The sequence below is a fragment of the Bombyx mandarina genome, chromosome 13 (genome assembly GCF_030267445.1).
Source record: "Bombyx mandarina strain Sakado chromosome 13, ASM3026744v2".
Classification (NCBI taxonomy): domain Eukaryota; kingdom Metazoa; phylum Arthropoda; class Insecta; order Lepidoptera; family Bombycidae; genus Bombyx; species Bombyx mandarina.
Window position 1 is genome coordinate 14639720 of NC_143220.1, and position 14176 is coordinate 14653895.

Consider the following 14176-nt stretch of genomic DNA (forward strand, 5'->3'; position numbering starts at 1 on the left):
ATGGCAGAAAAAGGCAGGCCGGTGGTATCTACCCGCGCGGACTCACAACAGGTCCTACCACCAGTATTATTGTTGTATCCGTTGTTGTATTGTGTCCTCAGCACGCTGTACAAATGTCCTCATTTCACAATATTCATAAATATCATTAATTATGAATTAACAATGAAACTTGGGCGCACTTCGTCGTGATCTTGGCACAATGTATGAAAGCCATTTATTTCTAATAGGAATAATATCGTGTAACAAAAAATTAAACCCTGTCATAATTTATTTCGCGTAATAATATAATATAATAATAATGGACCTAAGTTTTAGAGAATATATTCGAAAATTGAGAAAATTATTAGTTACATTTTATGAATTTTAATGTTTCATTTAATTTTTCCTTCCCAACAAATTTTACAGTAGCATTCACATTTAGCCCGAAAGCAAAATTTAAATTACGTATATTGACATAGAATAAAATAAAATAAAATAACATAAAACGAAGAACAGATTTCCCAAGACCGATGTAAATGGAAAAATTTGATTCGAGCCCTACACCCCAGCTGAGGGTAATAGGAAGGAATGATGATGATGATATTGACATATTGACACCTGGCCTGCAGAAACCCACAAATATTTTCCATCTATTTGTAAACTCACGATTTTAATTTTTTTATAAAAAGGGTTATGCTAATATTCTTAAAAATCTCTCGAGTAATAGAGTAGCACTTATTTGTCTGGTTTGCAGGCTCTGCGATATCAATTAAATACCTACCGTATTACACTAGGTACAGACAGATATGTAACGAGGTACTGATACTGAATTGGATTTTAATCAAAAGTCAACTATAGAAGTAAGTACAACCGGTGTCCAACATTTTAAATAGGGAAAAACAAAATAGGTACAAATTTCATCTCTGTTTGTTAACCGATTTCCTTTTTTCTATTTAATAGATGTAGACAAGCTTTATTGCTATAGTTTTTCATTTGAAAACGGGATTTTCTTTTTGTAGAATAACATTCAACATTACAAATTTAAAAACAATCACAACAATAACAAAATGTAAATTGGTGAGTAATTATAATTGAATTTTGGCCAATAGGCGGACGTTAGTTATTGCAAATACTAAAACGCATCGCAATGAGCTCAGCTTCAGATTTCCACAATTACATTCACTGCGAGGCAAGTTTGAAAACTGCGGGTCATAAGTGCGTTATCTTGGCGTTACTAATGATTCATTAGTTTGCTGAGAACTTCTTTAAGCTCAATCGAGAATTGAGACACCGGTAAAGCTAGGTCGTTTGCGGATGTATCCCAGCTTTTATCCTTCACAACAAAGTCTGAAGGCACAACGAACAACTGTTTCTTGTCGACGGAAGCGTCGAGCGACTTTAAAAATGGCGGCATCGACAAATTTGGCTTCTGTTGAAGCCATTTATGGAAAGCCTTTGTGGACCTAAAACAATGTTATTAAGATAATTATGTATATCTCATGAATAGAGATAGGTTAAAAATAAACCACAAACAGTATCATCATACTACATTAGTACATGAAACAAAATTCACGATGACGTCATCTTGACGTATTTTAACAGGAACTGTGATTTTTGGCGTAAGGTCTTTTTGTCTTGGCAGTTAGCTTTAGATACCCGAAAGACACACTTTACACTGGTGGTAGGACCTCATGTGAGTCCGCACGGGTAGGTACCACCACCCCGCCTATTTCTGCCGTGAAGCAATTATGCGTTTCGGTTTGAAGGGCGGGGCAGCCGTTGTAACTATACTTGAGACCTTAGAACTTATATCTCAAGGTGGGTGGCGCATTTACGCTGTAGATGTCTATGGGCTGCAGTAACCACTTAACACCAGGTGGGCTGTGAGCTCGTCCACCCATCTAAGCTATAAAGAAAAAGACAATGTAACTATTATTAGGTAGTTTGCGTGTGTTTCACGAAACTCACGTAAGATGCTGTATATCCTCCCACACATAGGCCATCGAGCGTAGATCTTCAGGAATTTTGACACCTCGCCATATGGCCTTTGTATCGTTCTTAGGCGGTATATGCTTCATCTTCTGAGGAAGACATGTCCCAAACGCCATGACGTGAGCTGGACTTGTCTCTGCCTTTATGTCGTAAGCGACCTGTTTCTTCAGCACCCGTGGGCATGACGACTAAAATGTGAAAAATATTTCTAGGATTATCTGTGGATTTCGAAAAACATAGACATAATTAAAAGTAGGTTGTTTCTTATTTGACGTTTTACCCTTTGCTTAATTGTTTAGTCATCGAAATTAAGTCCTAAACAACAAACGCGAGAATAAACGGTACCAAATACTTAGTATTAATAAATTTTATTAACAATGTGACTTTGTGACTGTCGCGGAACAATACCTATAGGTTAGTACATTTTTTCTGGGCACTTGCGCGTCACTTATTTTTACAGCTTTTATTTTTATTCTCTAAATAGGCAGATAAGCCATCTGGTAATAATCAGTTACTCTAACCCATTGGCATCACAATGGAACTGTTGTCGTGAGCAATGCGCTAAAGATGTCAATTATCTGGTAAACCCGTAATCGTGTTTTACGACACCCAGATTGGTTCGGGTGAATCCGTTCTGGGTGCCACTGCGCCTTTCCATGCTAGGGGCACGGGCGAGATATGGTCAAACGCGAAATGTACCTTGCCTATTCTGAAGTGACAACAACAACTGCACAAAGCTTCAACTGAATTAATTAAACGCCTTAACGCATAAAACATCGTGGCCTAAAGGATAAGACGTCCGGTGCATTCGTATCGAGTGATGCACCGGTGTTCGAATCCCGCAGGCGGGTACCAATTTTTCTAATGAAATACGTACTTAACCAATGTTCACGATTGACTTCCACGGTGAAGGAATAACATCGTGCAATAAAAATCAAACCAGCAAAATTATAATTTGCGTAATTACTGGTGGTAGGAGGACCTCTTGTGAGTCCGCACGGGTAGGTACCACCGCCCCGCCTATTTAAATATTAATATTCAAATATCAACTAGTAACACCTCAGTCGTCCGTAACCACAAAAATTGTGAAATTTTCGAAACGTTTGATACGATAAGATAGCAATAAAAAACTCGAAATTATACCGTATGGGCAATTTTTTTTTTTTTTTTTTTTTTTTCCTACCTAAGCTGAGAGCCTTGAGAGGCTATATCAGCGTAACCCTAACTTTAGTAGGTGAGCTCACGGGGCTCAAACCTGATGACGTTGCTAACACGAACCCTAGCAAGAGTCGTGCTTCGCAGAATCTACCACCGGATCGGAAACGCGACCCACTGAGAAGATCCGGCGAGAAACTCAGTGGGCTGTGTCTGAGAGTTAATTTACTCGTCGAGCCCTTCGTCGCAAGCGACGGGTTCGACGAGAACGGTGACCGGAGGCAATTTTAATCTCTTCTCTTCTCTATATATAAAATGAATTGCTGTTCGTTAGTCTCGCTAAAACTCGAGAACGACTGAACCGATTTGGCTAATTTTGGTCTTGAATTATTTGTGGAAGTCCAGGGATGGTTTAAAAGCTAGATAAATATGAAAATGCTCGGAATTGAATAAAAATAACAATTTAGTTTTCCTTTGATGTGTCCCTCGTAGGACGGATTCCTTTTGTTTGTTTTAAGTTTATTTTATACAAAAGCTTAGGTCTTTTATTTATCGATTGAGGCACTACGAAGTCTGCTGGGTCAGCTAGTTATAAATAAACAAAGTTTCTAATATTCATTTGATATTTCAAATGTTATGGAGATCTTTGTCAAAGTGATAATAAGAGCATTGTTTAGTAGTTTAAGAAATAATAATACATTGTCGTCGACTCGCAAGGTATTTCCCCGACATTTTGATAGATAGATACGATAAAAATAATAAAATTTTTACTAGTGATTTTATTGAAAGATGAATATTATTTTTAGTATGATATATACTCAGGTCCTTGACATATTGGATATTTAATAGTATTACGTACTGAGTTTTTTTCCCCAAAAAACTGATAGAATGAAACATAACTCTTAGAACATTAACGTTACATAAAAAATCTTAAGAAACTTAAATTAACTTTTAGAACTTAAAATTTTTTAATCGTTAAATTATAATCATATTTAATATTACTCATCATAAAGCATTGTTAAAAACTACTCTTAAAAAGAAGTTTAGTTTTGAAGCTTAAAAAAAATCGGAGTTATTTTTTCGCCAATTCGTCTCAAGCTTCCCGTATTTTCCAGTATATTCAGTCTTCCGATATAATTAAATACTTTTGATTACATATATTATGTGGAAGTAAATGACATTAACAGCAAGAAGAAATGAAAATAACTCACCTTTAGTGCTCCGACTTTTTCAGAAATTGATTTTAGAACACACGGCAAAATCTTGGGATGTAAAACGAGGCCACGGGACGCGTGCTCGTCAAACCAGACCTATATTATTAATCAAATTTAATACTATCGCAAAGTTCGAAATTGCTCCGTCGAATTAGCCATATAATATTTTATTACTTGGAATAAGTCTTCAATGTCCTCTGGCCGTTTGATCTCCGATTTGAATTCCACGTTACCCAAACTTACCCACCAGTCGTAGAATTCCTTCGAGATCTATAAGAAAAATTACATTTTAATCAATTTATTTAGTCTCCAAGAGTATTAAGAGAAATAAAATAAAAATACGATCAAAATAATTTCCTCATTGTCTATCTGCATGACGTATTATCAGCCTACCATTTTTTTAAGCTATACGGTCTAAGGGTCCATCAGAATTAATACAAATCCTACGCTGTAATAACCAAGAGAGTGAAATTGTTGTACAGTTCAATGAGAATTACATCTAAATGCTAAATAATGTGTCGCAATTGAATGAAATAAGCCGATTCGAGTCGATAATCGAAAAAAATGCAAAATCTGATACGTATGTACCATACTATTAAAATATGATTGTGTAATTGTATAATCTACCTACCTTCTTAGTCAAAATTTCAGCCTTTTTGCTAAATTCATCAGAAGCGGAAACTTCAAATGCTCTTTGTTTATATTTAGAATTCCATTTGATCATGTCAGTTTCCGATTCGTTGCAGTAAAGCATTTCAAAATGAGGATTTTTCTTTCTCCTGTACTGCCCTGGTCTATGTCATTAATTCAAAAAAAGGACATTAAGTCTAATTAAAAAAAAAATTAATGGATTTATCACTAATCGCTGAACCATTATAGTAAAACATAAGTATAATATAAACATATATAATCAAATATTACCTACACAATATTGTACTGAATAGAAACCCCTCAAAATCGGGCATAACATTCATAGGACCATTACTTCGCTACGTATTACCTCAAGAGCAAAATGACATTAATAAAATATATATTTATATTAAATAAAGCTACAATCTTCTTGGCGAAAAGCATAATGTACAGGAAAATAATATTTTATTCGAATTCCAATTAAATTTACCTCTTAATGCTGGGATGAACTTCTATGTCGTCTTCAGAGTTCGCTTGTTCATCAAACAGTGTTATTTCCGATTTGTAATTCTTCATTTTGCTTGTTTGCGATTTTATTGTATTCCTTGAAAAAACTTTCGAAAATGATATCGATTTTGAGAACGTTTTTGATGCTATGACTGATTTCGAACGTGCTGTTTGTAACGATTTCATTCGTGAAACCTTTCCTAGTTCAGAACTTGTTAGGGGTGATGAATCGCTCCATTGTTCCGACTGTTCCTCGTGCACCTCGTTTGAGTCTTGTTCAATGAACGAGTCATAGTCAGCCATAGAATAGGTGTCGCGAATTTGAATCTATTAAAAAAATATATATAATAAAACCAGCTGACCCGACAAACATCGTAGCGTCTCAATCGAAAAATAAAATACCTAAACTTTTGTATAAAATAAACTTAAAACAAACAAAAGGAATCCGTCCGACGGGGGACGCATCAAAGGAAAAACAAAATTGTTTGTTTTTATACAATTTTGAGCATTTTCATATTTATTCACCTTTTAAACCTTGGACTTCCACGAATAATTCAAGACCAAAATTAGCCAAATCGGTCCAGCCGTTCTCAAGTTTTAGCGAGACTAACGAACAGAGCGATTCATTTTTATATATAGATTATATATCAATTATTATATCATAACAATAATATAAAGGCGCAATCCTGTTATATTTAGTTAACTAAGATGGTTAGAGTTAGCTGTGTCCTCAATGCTAAAATTGTTGGATAACTGTTATAAGCCCGACGCATTTCAACAATTCGGCTTCTCGCATTAAAACTGTATAATCTCAAAACTTACTAATTTTACAGGAGAGTGGTTTAAAGGTAATATTTTTAATATTAATCATCTTTGAAATATATTTTTTTTTCTATTTATATTATTTTATATTATATTATATTACGACATTGAAGTGGCAGTGGGTAGGACACATTGCTCGCAGAACGGATGGCCGTTGGGGCCAGAAAGTTCTTGAGTGGCGACCGCGTACTGGAAGACGTAGCGTGGGTAGGCCTCCCACAAGGTGGGCCGACGACCTATTGAGGTTCGCGGGGATCCGCTGGATGCAGGCAGCGCAGGACCGGTCTTTGTGGCGAAGCTTGGGGGAGGCCTATGTCCAGCAGTGGACGTCCATGGGCATTTATATTATCTGTCTTATAAAGTAAGATAAAATTATGTATTAATTTTGTTGATTGTAGTCAAAACATAGGTATACCAATAAATAAAAACTAAAACTAAACTACGCTCTTTGACAGTATTTATGAGAAAAATCCCAAATCGTGATGGTGATACCAAACGTTTACGCATATTAACTCAATTTCGAATATTTTTGGAAATTGTACACTTTTTATACGAAAAGGGGAATTGTTTATGACGACATCCAAGAAAATTTGTGAACAAATGACCCCAGTGTTCTGCTACAAATACGAGTGAGTGACTATTGTCGCACAAGACATTCCGTTTTTATCGTTGTACACTTGAATTGTAATAAATGGAATTCATTGGAAAAGTGAGTCTTAATTACTGTCACTACGGAGGCAATGATAGGGATAAAGAGAATGGCGTCATTTTAAAAACACCATGGAACCAGCCTATCCATCGTATAAATTTACACATCTTATTATGTATCTATCTATACACAAATCATCATACATACATAATCATAACACGTTCATCAGAGAAAATGAAAAATATTATGAATATAGTATGTATATTGCACAGAATAATACCAACACACCAGAATGCGAGTCTATTTTTAAATGCTTGGACTGATTTGTCTTATTTGTGTTGTCACTTATTTCATAGAACTTATAAAAGAAATAAATATAATAAATAAACAATTAAATTACATCGTCACCAGAACGCGACTTGTAATACTCTTCGGATGGCACGATCGAAGCGGTTTCAGATTTCGGCTCGTAGTGTACCTTTTCCATTGGCAAGTTGAAGATTTTCGAAATTCTCTCGAATATTACTGGACCAACAAGTTGACGTACCACTTCACTTTGAGATTCCCAGAACTATGAAAAAAAGGAATTTGTGAACCAAATATTATTCTATTTTATTATAAAAATCGAAAAACATTGTCTTTTTTGCATATGCAGGTAAACAATCTCACCGCCGACCAGGTGTTATTTAATTTTTTATTGCTTAGATGGGTGGGCGAGCTTACGCCCCACTTGATGTTAAGTGGCTACCGGCGCCCATAGACATCTACAACACAGATGCCGCCGCGCACCTTGAGATATAAGTTCTAAGGTCTCAAGTATAGTTACAGCGACTGCCCCACACTTCAAACCGAAACGCACTACTGCTTCACGGCAGAAACAGGCAGGGTGGTGGTACCTAACCGCGCAGACTCACAAGAGGTCCTACCACCAGTAATTACGCAAATTATAATTTTGCGGGTTTGATTTTTATTACACGATGTTATTCCTTCACCGTGGAAGTCGATCGTTAACATTTGTTAAGTACGTATTTCAATAGAAAAATTGGTACCCGCCGCCGGGATTCGAACACCGATGCATCGCAAGATACGAATGCACCGAACGTCTTATCCTTTAGGCCACGACGACTTGTTAAGCGGTTATTGGAACTCATAGATGTCACAACATGAATGTCGGCATCCTCCTTGAGATTTGAGGTCCACGTCTCAATTAATATGCCCATTCGAGTTATTGTGCTATCATAATATAAGAATCTCTGAACTTTGTGATACTTTATATTATGACACTTCAGTATAATGACCATAATATATTAGTTTGTAGATATGGACCACACTCATCTCTTACCTGATCATCTTTGTAGCTCAGCTCTAGAGATTTTATAACGTTTTTCCAGTGTTGTTTAACTGACGCTTCATTTTGTTCGTAGCGTGAGGGAATTACAACTCTTAATTTTTTCGGTTTGTCCCATGCTTTCACAAGAGGACGCTTACCACAAGGCATTGCTGATACCAAATATATCGATTTTATTTAAATATTATTTACTTATTACTTCTGTCAGAATTAATCGGAATGTGATCGGAATGCAAATTATTTCTTTCATAAATTGAAGTTCTGTTGTCAGTTGTTGTTTCTTCTAAATATTAAATCAAAGAGAACTTAATCACTACATCTTTAAATTAATGATTATTTTGTACATGTAGGTAGTTAATTGAACTCTTTCGCAACGACTAGCCCGGTTATAAGAATAAGTATATTTTTTGGAGATTAAGTAGGTGGTGATAGTTTGGATTCAAAATTGGACTTGGAAAATGATTAATAAAATAATAAAATAGTTATTTTTTTATTGATTTATTGAATAAATATTCGCTTACGCTACATACTAATGTTTACATTTATCGAAATGAATTAGTGCACTTTTAATGCATGCTTAAAATCCGTATTGTAAAGACATTCACATAAAATGAATTTACTTTTATGTATTGACACCAATGGAAATTCAATAATTAATAGATATATGTACCTACGTATAATTATATTTTTTTATTTAAACAGCTCAAGGGAAAAACATGAGCAGTAAAATTTCAAATAACAAATAATAGGTTACAATTTTCGTAGAATCTTGCCTCTTCTGGCTTTATCGATCTCTGAATTCGATTTAGAGTTTAGTTCGCTTTTTGTTTTAAATAATAAAAATTTGAGTGTGTTTTCCAACTCCACGGCGGTAGGTAATCGCCTCGTTGTTGTAAGACTCAAGTCTAAGCTCAATGTGATCTATGATCGAGGCAAAAAACTATTTGTAGTTTATAACATTGAACTGGTCATGGTAATCCGTCCGTTGGCAGAAATAAATATAAGAATCATTTGGGTTTAAAACTGGCGACTAGCGCCATCTATGTGTATATACCGTCGACTGCAGCTCCGCTACAAAAATGCTACCAACTTCAGTATCATGATAAAGTGATGTAATGTAACCATTTTATATTCAATCAATCATTTATATTCAGTCAATCATATTATAAGTTTTATTTTGATTCTTAAAGAAAGTCTAGGTTCATTATCATAATTTTATTAATAATATCATTGCATTGTGACAGGACAAACAAACATTTTATTGTTACAAAATATTCCATCGCGCTTTGCTCTTTGATGCAAAATTATATTAATATTAACAGGTACGGTCATGCTTAGTGCCCTAGAAAAGTATCTTGAATGGCTAACCTAAGCATAGGGTGTGCTACAGCGTCATCTATCGTAATTATCATAACAATAACAAAATTCACTTCTTGGAACAGAGTGAACAAAAAAAAAAACGCGAAATCAAGAAGTGTTTCTAAAAACCACGAGAGGGCGCTGTATCCTAATATCTAAATATTTTCAAAAAATCATTTCCATGAATATGTTCTAAATAGTACTTTATTTTTGTACTTGATATAAATTAATTAAATAATTAACACATAATATGTAATAATTTTTAATACTTCTTCTTCTCTCGTTTCTTAGTTAAAAATAACAACAAAATCATTGATAAATTGACGTATTATTTTTACCTATATTTTCAGCGTCTTCAAAAGTGTCTGGCACTTTTAAGCCTCGAGTTTCGGGTTGTGTAAGTACCAATAAACCAGATACTAAAGCCATCACAGCAAACATCATTGACGGTATCCCAACCCAATAGGCCATGAGTGGAGGCGTCAACGGTGCCACGATTGAACCTATTCGTCCTATCATTGACGAGAATCCTAAGAACGAATGTCGATATCTCGTCGGATACAATTCCGCAGTGTACAAATACAACGAGGTCATCACTAAGCCTATGCAAAATTTTCCTGTTAAAAATAAACCCAGCGAAACGTGATACACGTTTGTAGGGGTAAAAGCGAAAGCAGCGTTGCACACAGCGCAGATTGTAAAACCTGCGAACAATGTTATTCTTCTGCCAACCCTATCTAAGACCATAACAGCAGTCACATATCCGGGAATTTCAACAGCGGCTGTTGCTATGTAATTGACGTACATATTGCCAGATAAATTCACGGAATTTATAGATAAACCGTAATATATTAAAACAGTGGTAATCCACAAAAATGGCGTTGTACAACATCTACGTAACATAACAGGTGATTTGATAACGCGAAGGAACAGATTATTTATGTGTGTATCTTTATTAGTTTCCATTTGTCGTGGTATGGCGGTGAGGAGATATTTCATCGATTTTTCAGAGATTTGATTTCCATTTAATCCAGCTGCTCGTATTAAGGCAGCCTTTGCTTTATCTTGTTCGTTTTTCGATAAAAGCCAACGATGACTCTCTGAGAGTATCCAGTGGTAAGAGAGTATAATGAAGACCGGTATGTAGAGCACCAGACTGAGTGTACGCCACTCGGGGAAAGCCCAGGCAAGGAGCCCTAATATTACTTGACCAGTAGCAAACATACTTGACATTGTAGCACTGGTTTTGACACGGTGCTCAGTACCGACAATCTCTGCTGCCAAAATATACGCAGCGCTGTATGCTCCTCCGCCGATAGCAGTCTGCAAAAACTGTAAAATGATATACATGGCATAATTTATCGAGAACGACCTCACCAAGCCGACCAAGGCTATATTAAAGGAGAAAATAACAATAGACATTCTTCGTCCGAAGCGATCCGAGACGAATCCTGCTAATATCAAAGCGATCATTCCTCCCAAACTATTTAAGGTACCGGGTAATGTCCTTAGCCACTCTTTACATTCCAAATGAAAATCATAGACAACAGTATTTGTCCGCTCGTGTACGTAGTTATCGCAAGGTATAATCGTGCTTCTGTCAAACAAATAAACAGGGCAGACGTCTTCAGCATTAAGAGACAAATCAACACCAACGTTATCAGTTGAGTTTGCATAGCGATTGCAGCTATCAAATCCATTGTTATTGTTTGGGATCGCGTTGAAAATCCAATCTGGGGCATATTCCGGATGTGCTCCATCGCATTGCGGAACGTGACAGCGATAAGGCAAACGGCCTGCAGTGAACACGTAGTCACCAGCCATGAACGCGCAAAAAATAGCAGGCAGAGCTAAGAGCGCCAAGTTGAGCACTTGAAACTTCCCGAATTGTCCCACTTCCTCGTTCAAAACACTGTCAAAGACAACGTTAATATCACCATCACTCTGATGAGTACACATGTTTTTTTTGTGATTTGTGTATTGCCACTTGTTATAGTATCAAATTTAATTGAGTAATATTCAGAACAGTGTTCATGTTATATATCGCAAAAACTTGAACGTTATCTTTGTAGTAAACTTATGTCTCGATGCTTATCTCTCTGAGATAATTATTGTAACAAACACGTGTTCTCACAATAAAACAGGAATGCCTTTTTCTAAATGTGCATATAGTATAATATAACACAAGCTATACTAATTCAATATTTAAGTTTCATGTTACAGAATATAAAAATATTAAGAAGAAATAAAGAAGTAAGAGAAAACTATCCAATTCCTTAGGCTTCAATCAACCATTTCCAGACATTCATGATCATTCCGATAGAGGCACCCGTCACGTTCGGACGTGCTCATCGTCCACTCGATCGCCCGGTCTTTGTTCGCCCGGCTTTTGTTAGCCCGGCCATTGTTCGCGCGGCCTGTGTTCGTGATACATCTGCCGACCAAGTGTGTTTCCTGGAAGCTTTTATTTGTTTTGTTTTAGTTATTTTTGTGTTCGTGGAACATTTGCCGACAAAGTGTTTTCCTGCAAGTATTTATTTGTTTTGTTTCTTTTTGTAATTTCTGTTTTGTTGTGCTTTTTCTTTGTCCTGTAGTAATCGCGCCGCATTGCCACCTGTGTTCAATAGAACCGCTCAGGTCCGAGAAGTTGGGGCCTCGCCGCAAGGCGAGTGTTTCAAGACCCGGGGCTGCCCCACCTGGGTACTCAGCGATCATGGACGCTGTATTCGCGGAATTCCTCCGACTTCGCCACCCACAGCTCGCCTCAGAGTTTCTGGCCTTCAAGGCCAATCACACTGCGAGCCCTCTCGAGGACTCCGCCGCGCTCGCTGCTCCTGCGTCGCCTGTACCTGCGTGCAGAGCTTCTGCATTGAGCACCGCAGCCTCTGTCGTGCCTGCCGCTCCCGTGTCGCCTATACTGGCGAGAAAAGCTGCTGCGTCGTCCGCCGTGACCATCGTTTCAGCTGAGCGATCATCCGCGGCCTCCGTCGCACCCTCTAAAACACCTACACTTGCTCGTAGGTCGCCTGCACCCGCCTCCTCGTGCTCCGACTCTGACTCGGACATGGAGGTCGACCTCGCCCCCGCCTCATCGACGGATGGATTCACCCTGGTACAGAAGGGTAAGAAGCGTGCCGCGGAGTCTCGAGCTCCCGCGGCCGCTAAAATTAGCAAAGCCGTGAACGCGTCGCGCCCCCGCCCTCAGACTCCCGTTGCGCCCCCAGCCCGTGCCACTCCGTCGCCGCGTCCGGTGGCACAAATTAAAACCCAGACCCCTCCCCCGGTTATCCTTCAGGAGAAGGCAGCTTGGGATCGAGTTTGCCTGGCCCTTAAGGCCAAAAATATAAATTTCACGAATGCCCGTAACCTCGCGAACGGCATTCAAATTAAGGTTCAAACACCTGACGACCATAGGGCCCTCTCTTCTTACCTCCGTAAGGAACGTATAAGTTTCCATACTTATACGCTCCAGGAGGAGCGCGAACTCCGCGTTGTAATACGCGGAATCCCTAAAGAGTTAGATGTAGAGCTCGTCAAGGCCGATCTGTTAGAACAGGGCTTTCCAGTGAATTCTGTGCACCGTATGCACACCGGTCGCGGTAGGGAGCCATATAATATGGTTCTAGTCACCCTCCAGCCTACCCCCGAGGGTAAGAAAATCTTCAACACACAGACCGTCTGTAGGCTCTCCGGTATCGCCATCGAAGCCCCCCATAAAAAAGGCACTCCTAGCCAGTGCCATAACTGTCAATTGTACGGGCACTCTTCCCGTAACTGTCACGCGCGCCCCCGATGTGTTAAGTGTTTGGGAGATCACGCCACGGCCCTCTGCGCTCGCGACCAAAAAACCGCGACGGAACCGCCTAGCTGCGTCCTGTGTCGAACACAGGGTCACCCCGCGAATTACCGTGGTTGCCCCCGAGCCCCTAAAATAAATCGCCGCGTCGTCCGCCAAAACCGCCTCCGAGCTTCCAGCCCAGACATCAAAGCCTCGGCACCCTCTGCGTCGCAGGCTAAGCCAGCGTTCGTTCCGGCGGCGGTGCCCAGTGTCTCGGCCTGGGCGAAACCGCTGCCGTACACGAACACGGCTACAACTCCCTCCTCCGCGATTCGTCCCGCCCCCGCGACTCGTCCCTCTCCCGCGACTTGCCCTCCGACCGCGTCCGAAAATCTCGCTTTAGCGATCGACTTCTTTCAGTCGATCAACTTTGAGCGCGTTAACGCTTTGGGCGACGCCATTCGCGCTGCCTCCACTGCACAACACTTTATCGCCGTTGTGCAAGAATACGCCGACGTATACGCGTCATTAAATACGTACGTCCTCCCCTCACTCCGCCGGTAATCAATGGCGTATATAAGTAGAATAAAGCCCCTATCCGTAACGATAGGATTTTTTAACGCTTACGGTCTCGCAAATCAACGTGATCAGGTTTCTGACTTTTTGCGTGACCATCAAATTGATATCTTTTTAGTGCAGGAGACCCTACTTAAGCCCGCGCGCCGTGACCCTAAAATCGCGAA

General features: G+C 38.8%; 2 protein-coding genes across 2 annotated transcripts; both read right to left on the reverse strand.

The window, feature by feature from the left end:
- Positions 1 to 767: 767 nt before the first annotated feature.
- Positions 768 to 8446, reverse strand: LOC114248553 (uncharacterized). The gene is made up of 8 exons (XM_089732441.1): positions 8291 to 8446; positions 7349 to 7519; positions 5461 to 5804; positions 4972 to 5134; positions 4515 to 4610; positions 4338 to 4436; positions 1948 to 2159; positions 768 to 1442 (listed from the first exon to the last, which is right to left on the reverse strand). Exons 1-8 carry the CDS (start codon positions 8444 to 8446, stop codon positions 1214 to 1216), a joined length of 1470 nt encoding a protein of 489 aa, XP_089588567.1. The 3' UTR covers positions 768 to 1213.
- Positions 8447 to 9061: 615 nt separating this feature from the next.
- Positions 9062 to 11683, reverse strand: LOC114248532 (solute carrier family 22 member 3). Its single transcript, XM_028181796.2, has one exon. The coding sequence runs from the start codon at positions 11612 to 11614 to the stop codon at positions 9965 to 9967; it is 1650 nt and encodes a 549-aa protein (XP_028037597.2). The 5' UTR covers positions 11615 to 11683; the 3' UTR covers positions 9062 to 9964.
- Positions 11684 to 14176: the final 2493 nt, after the last annotated feature.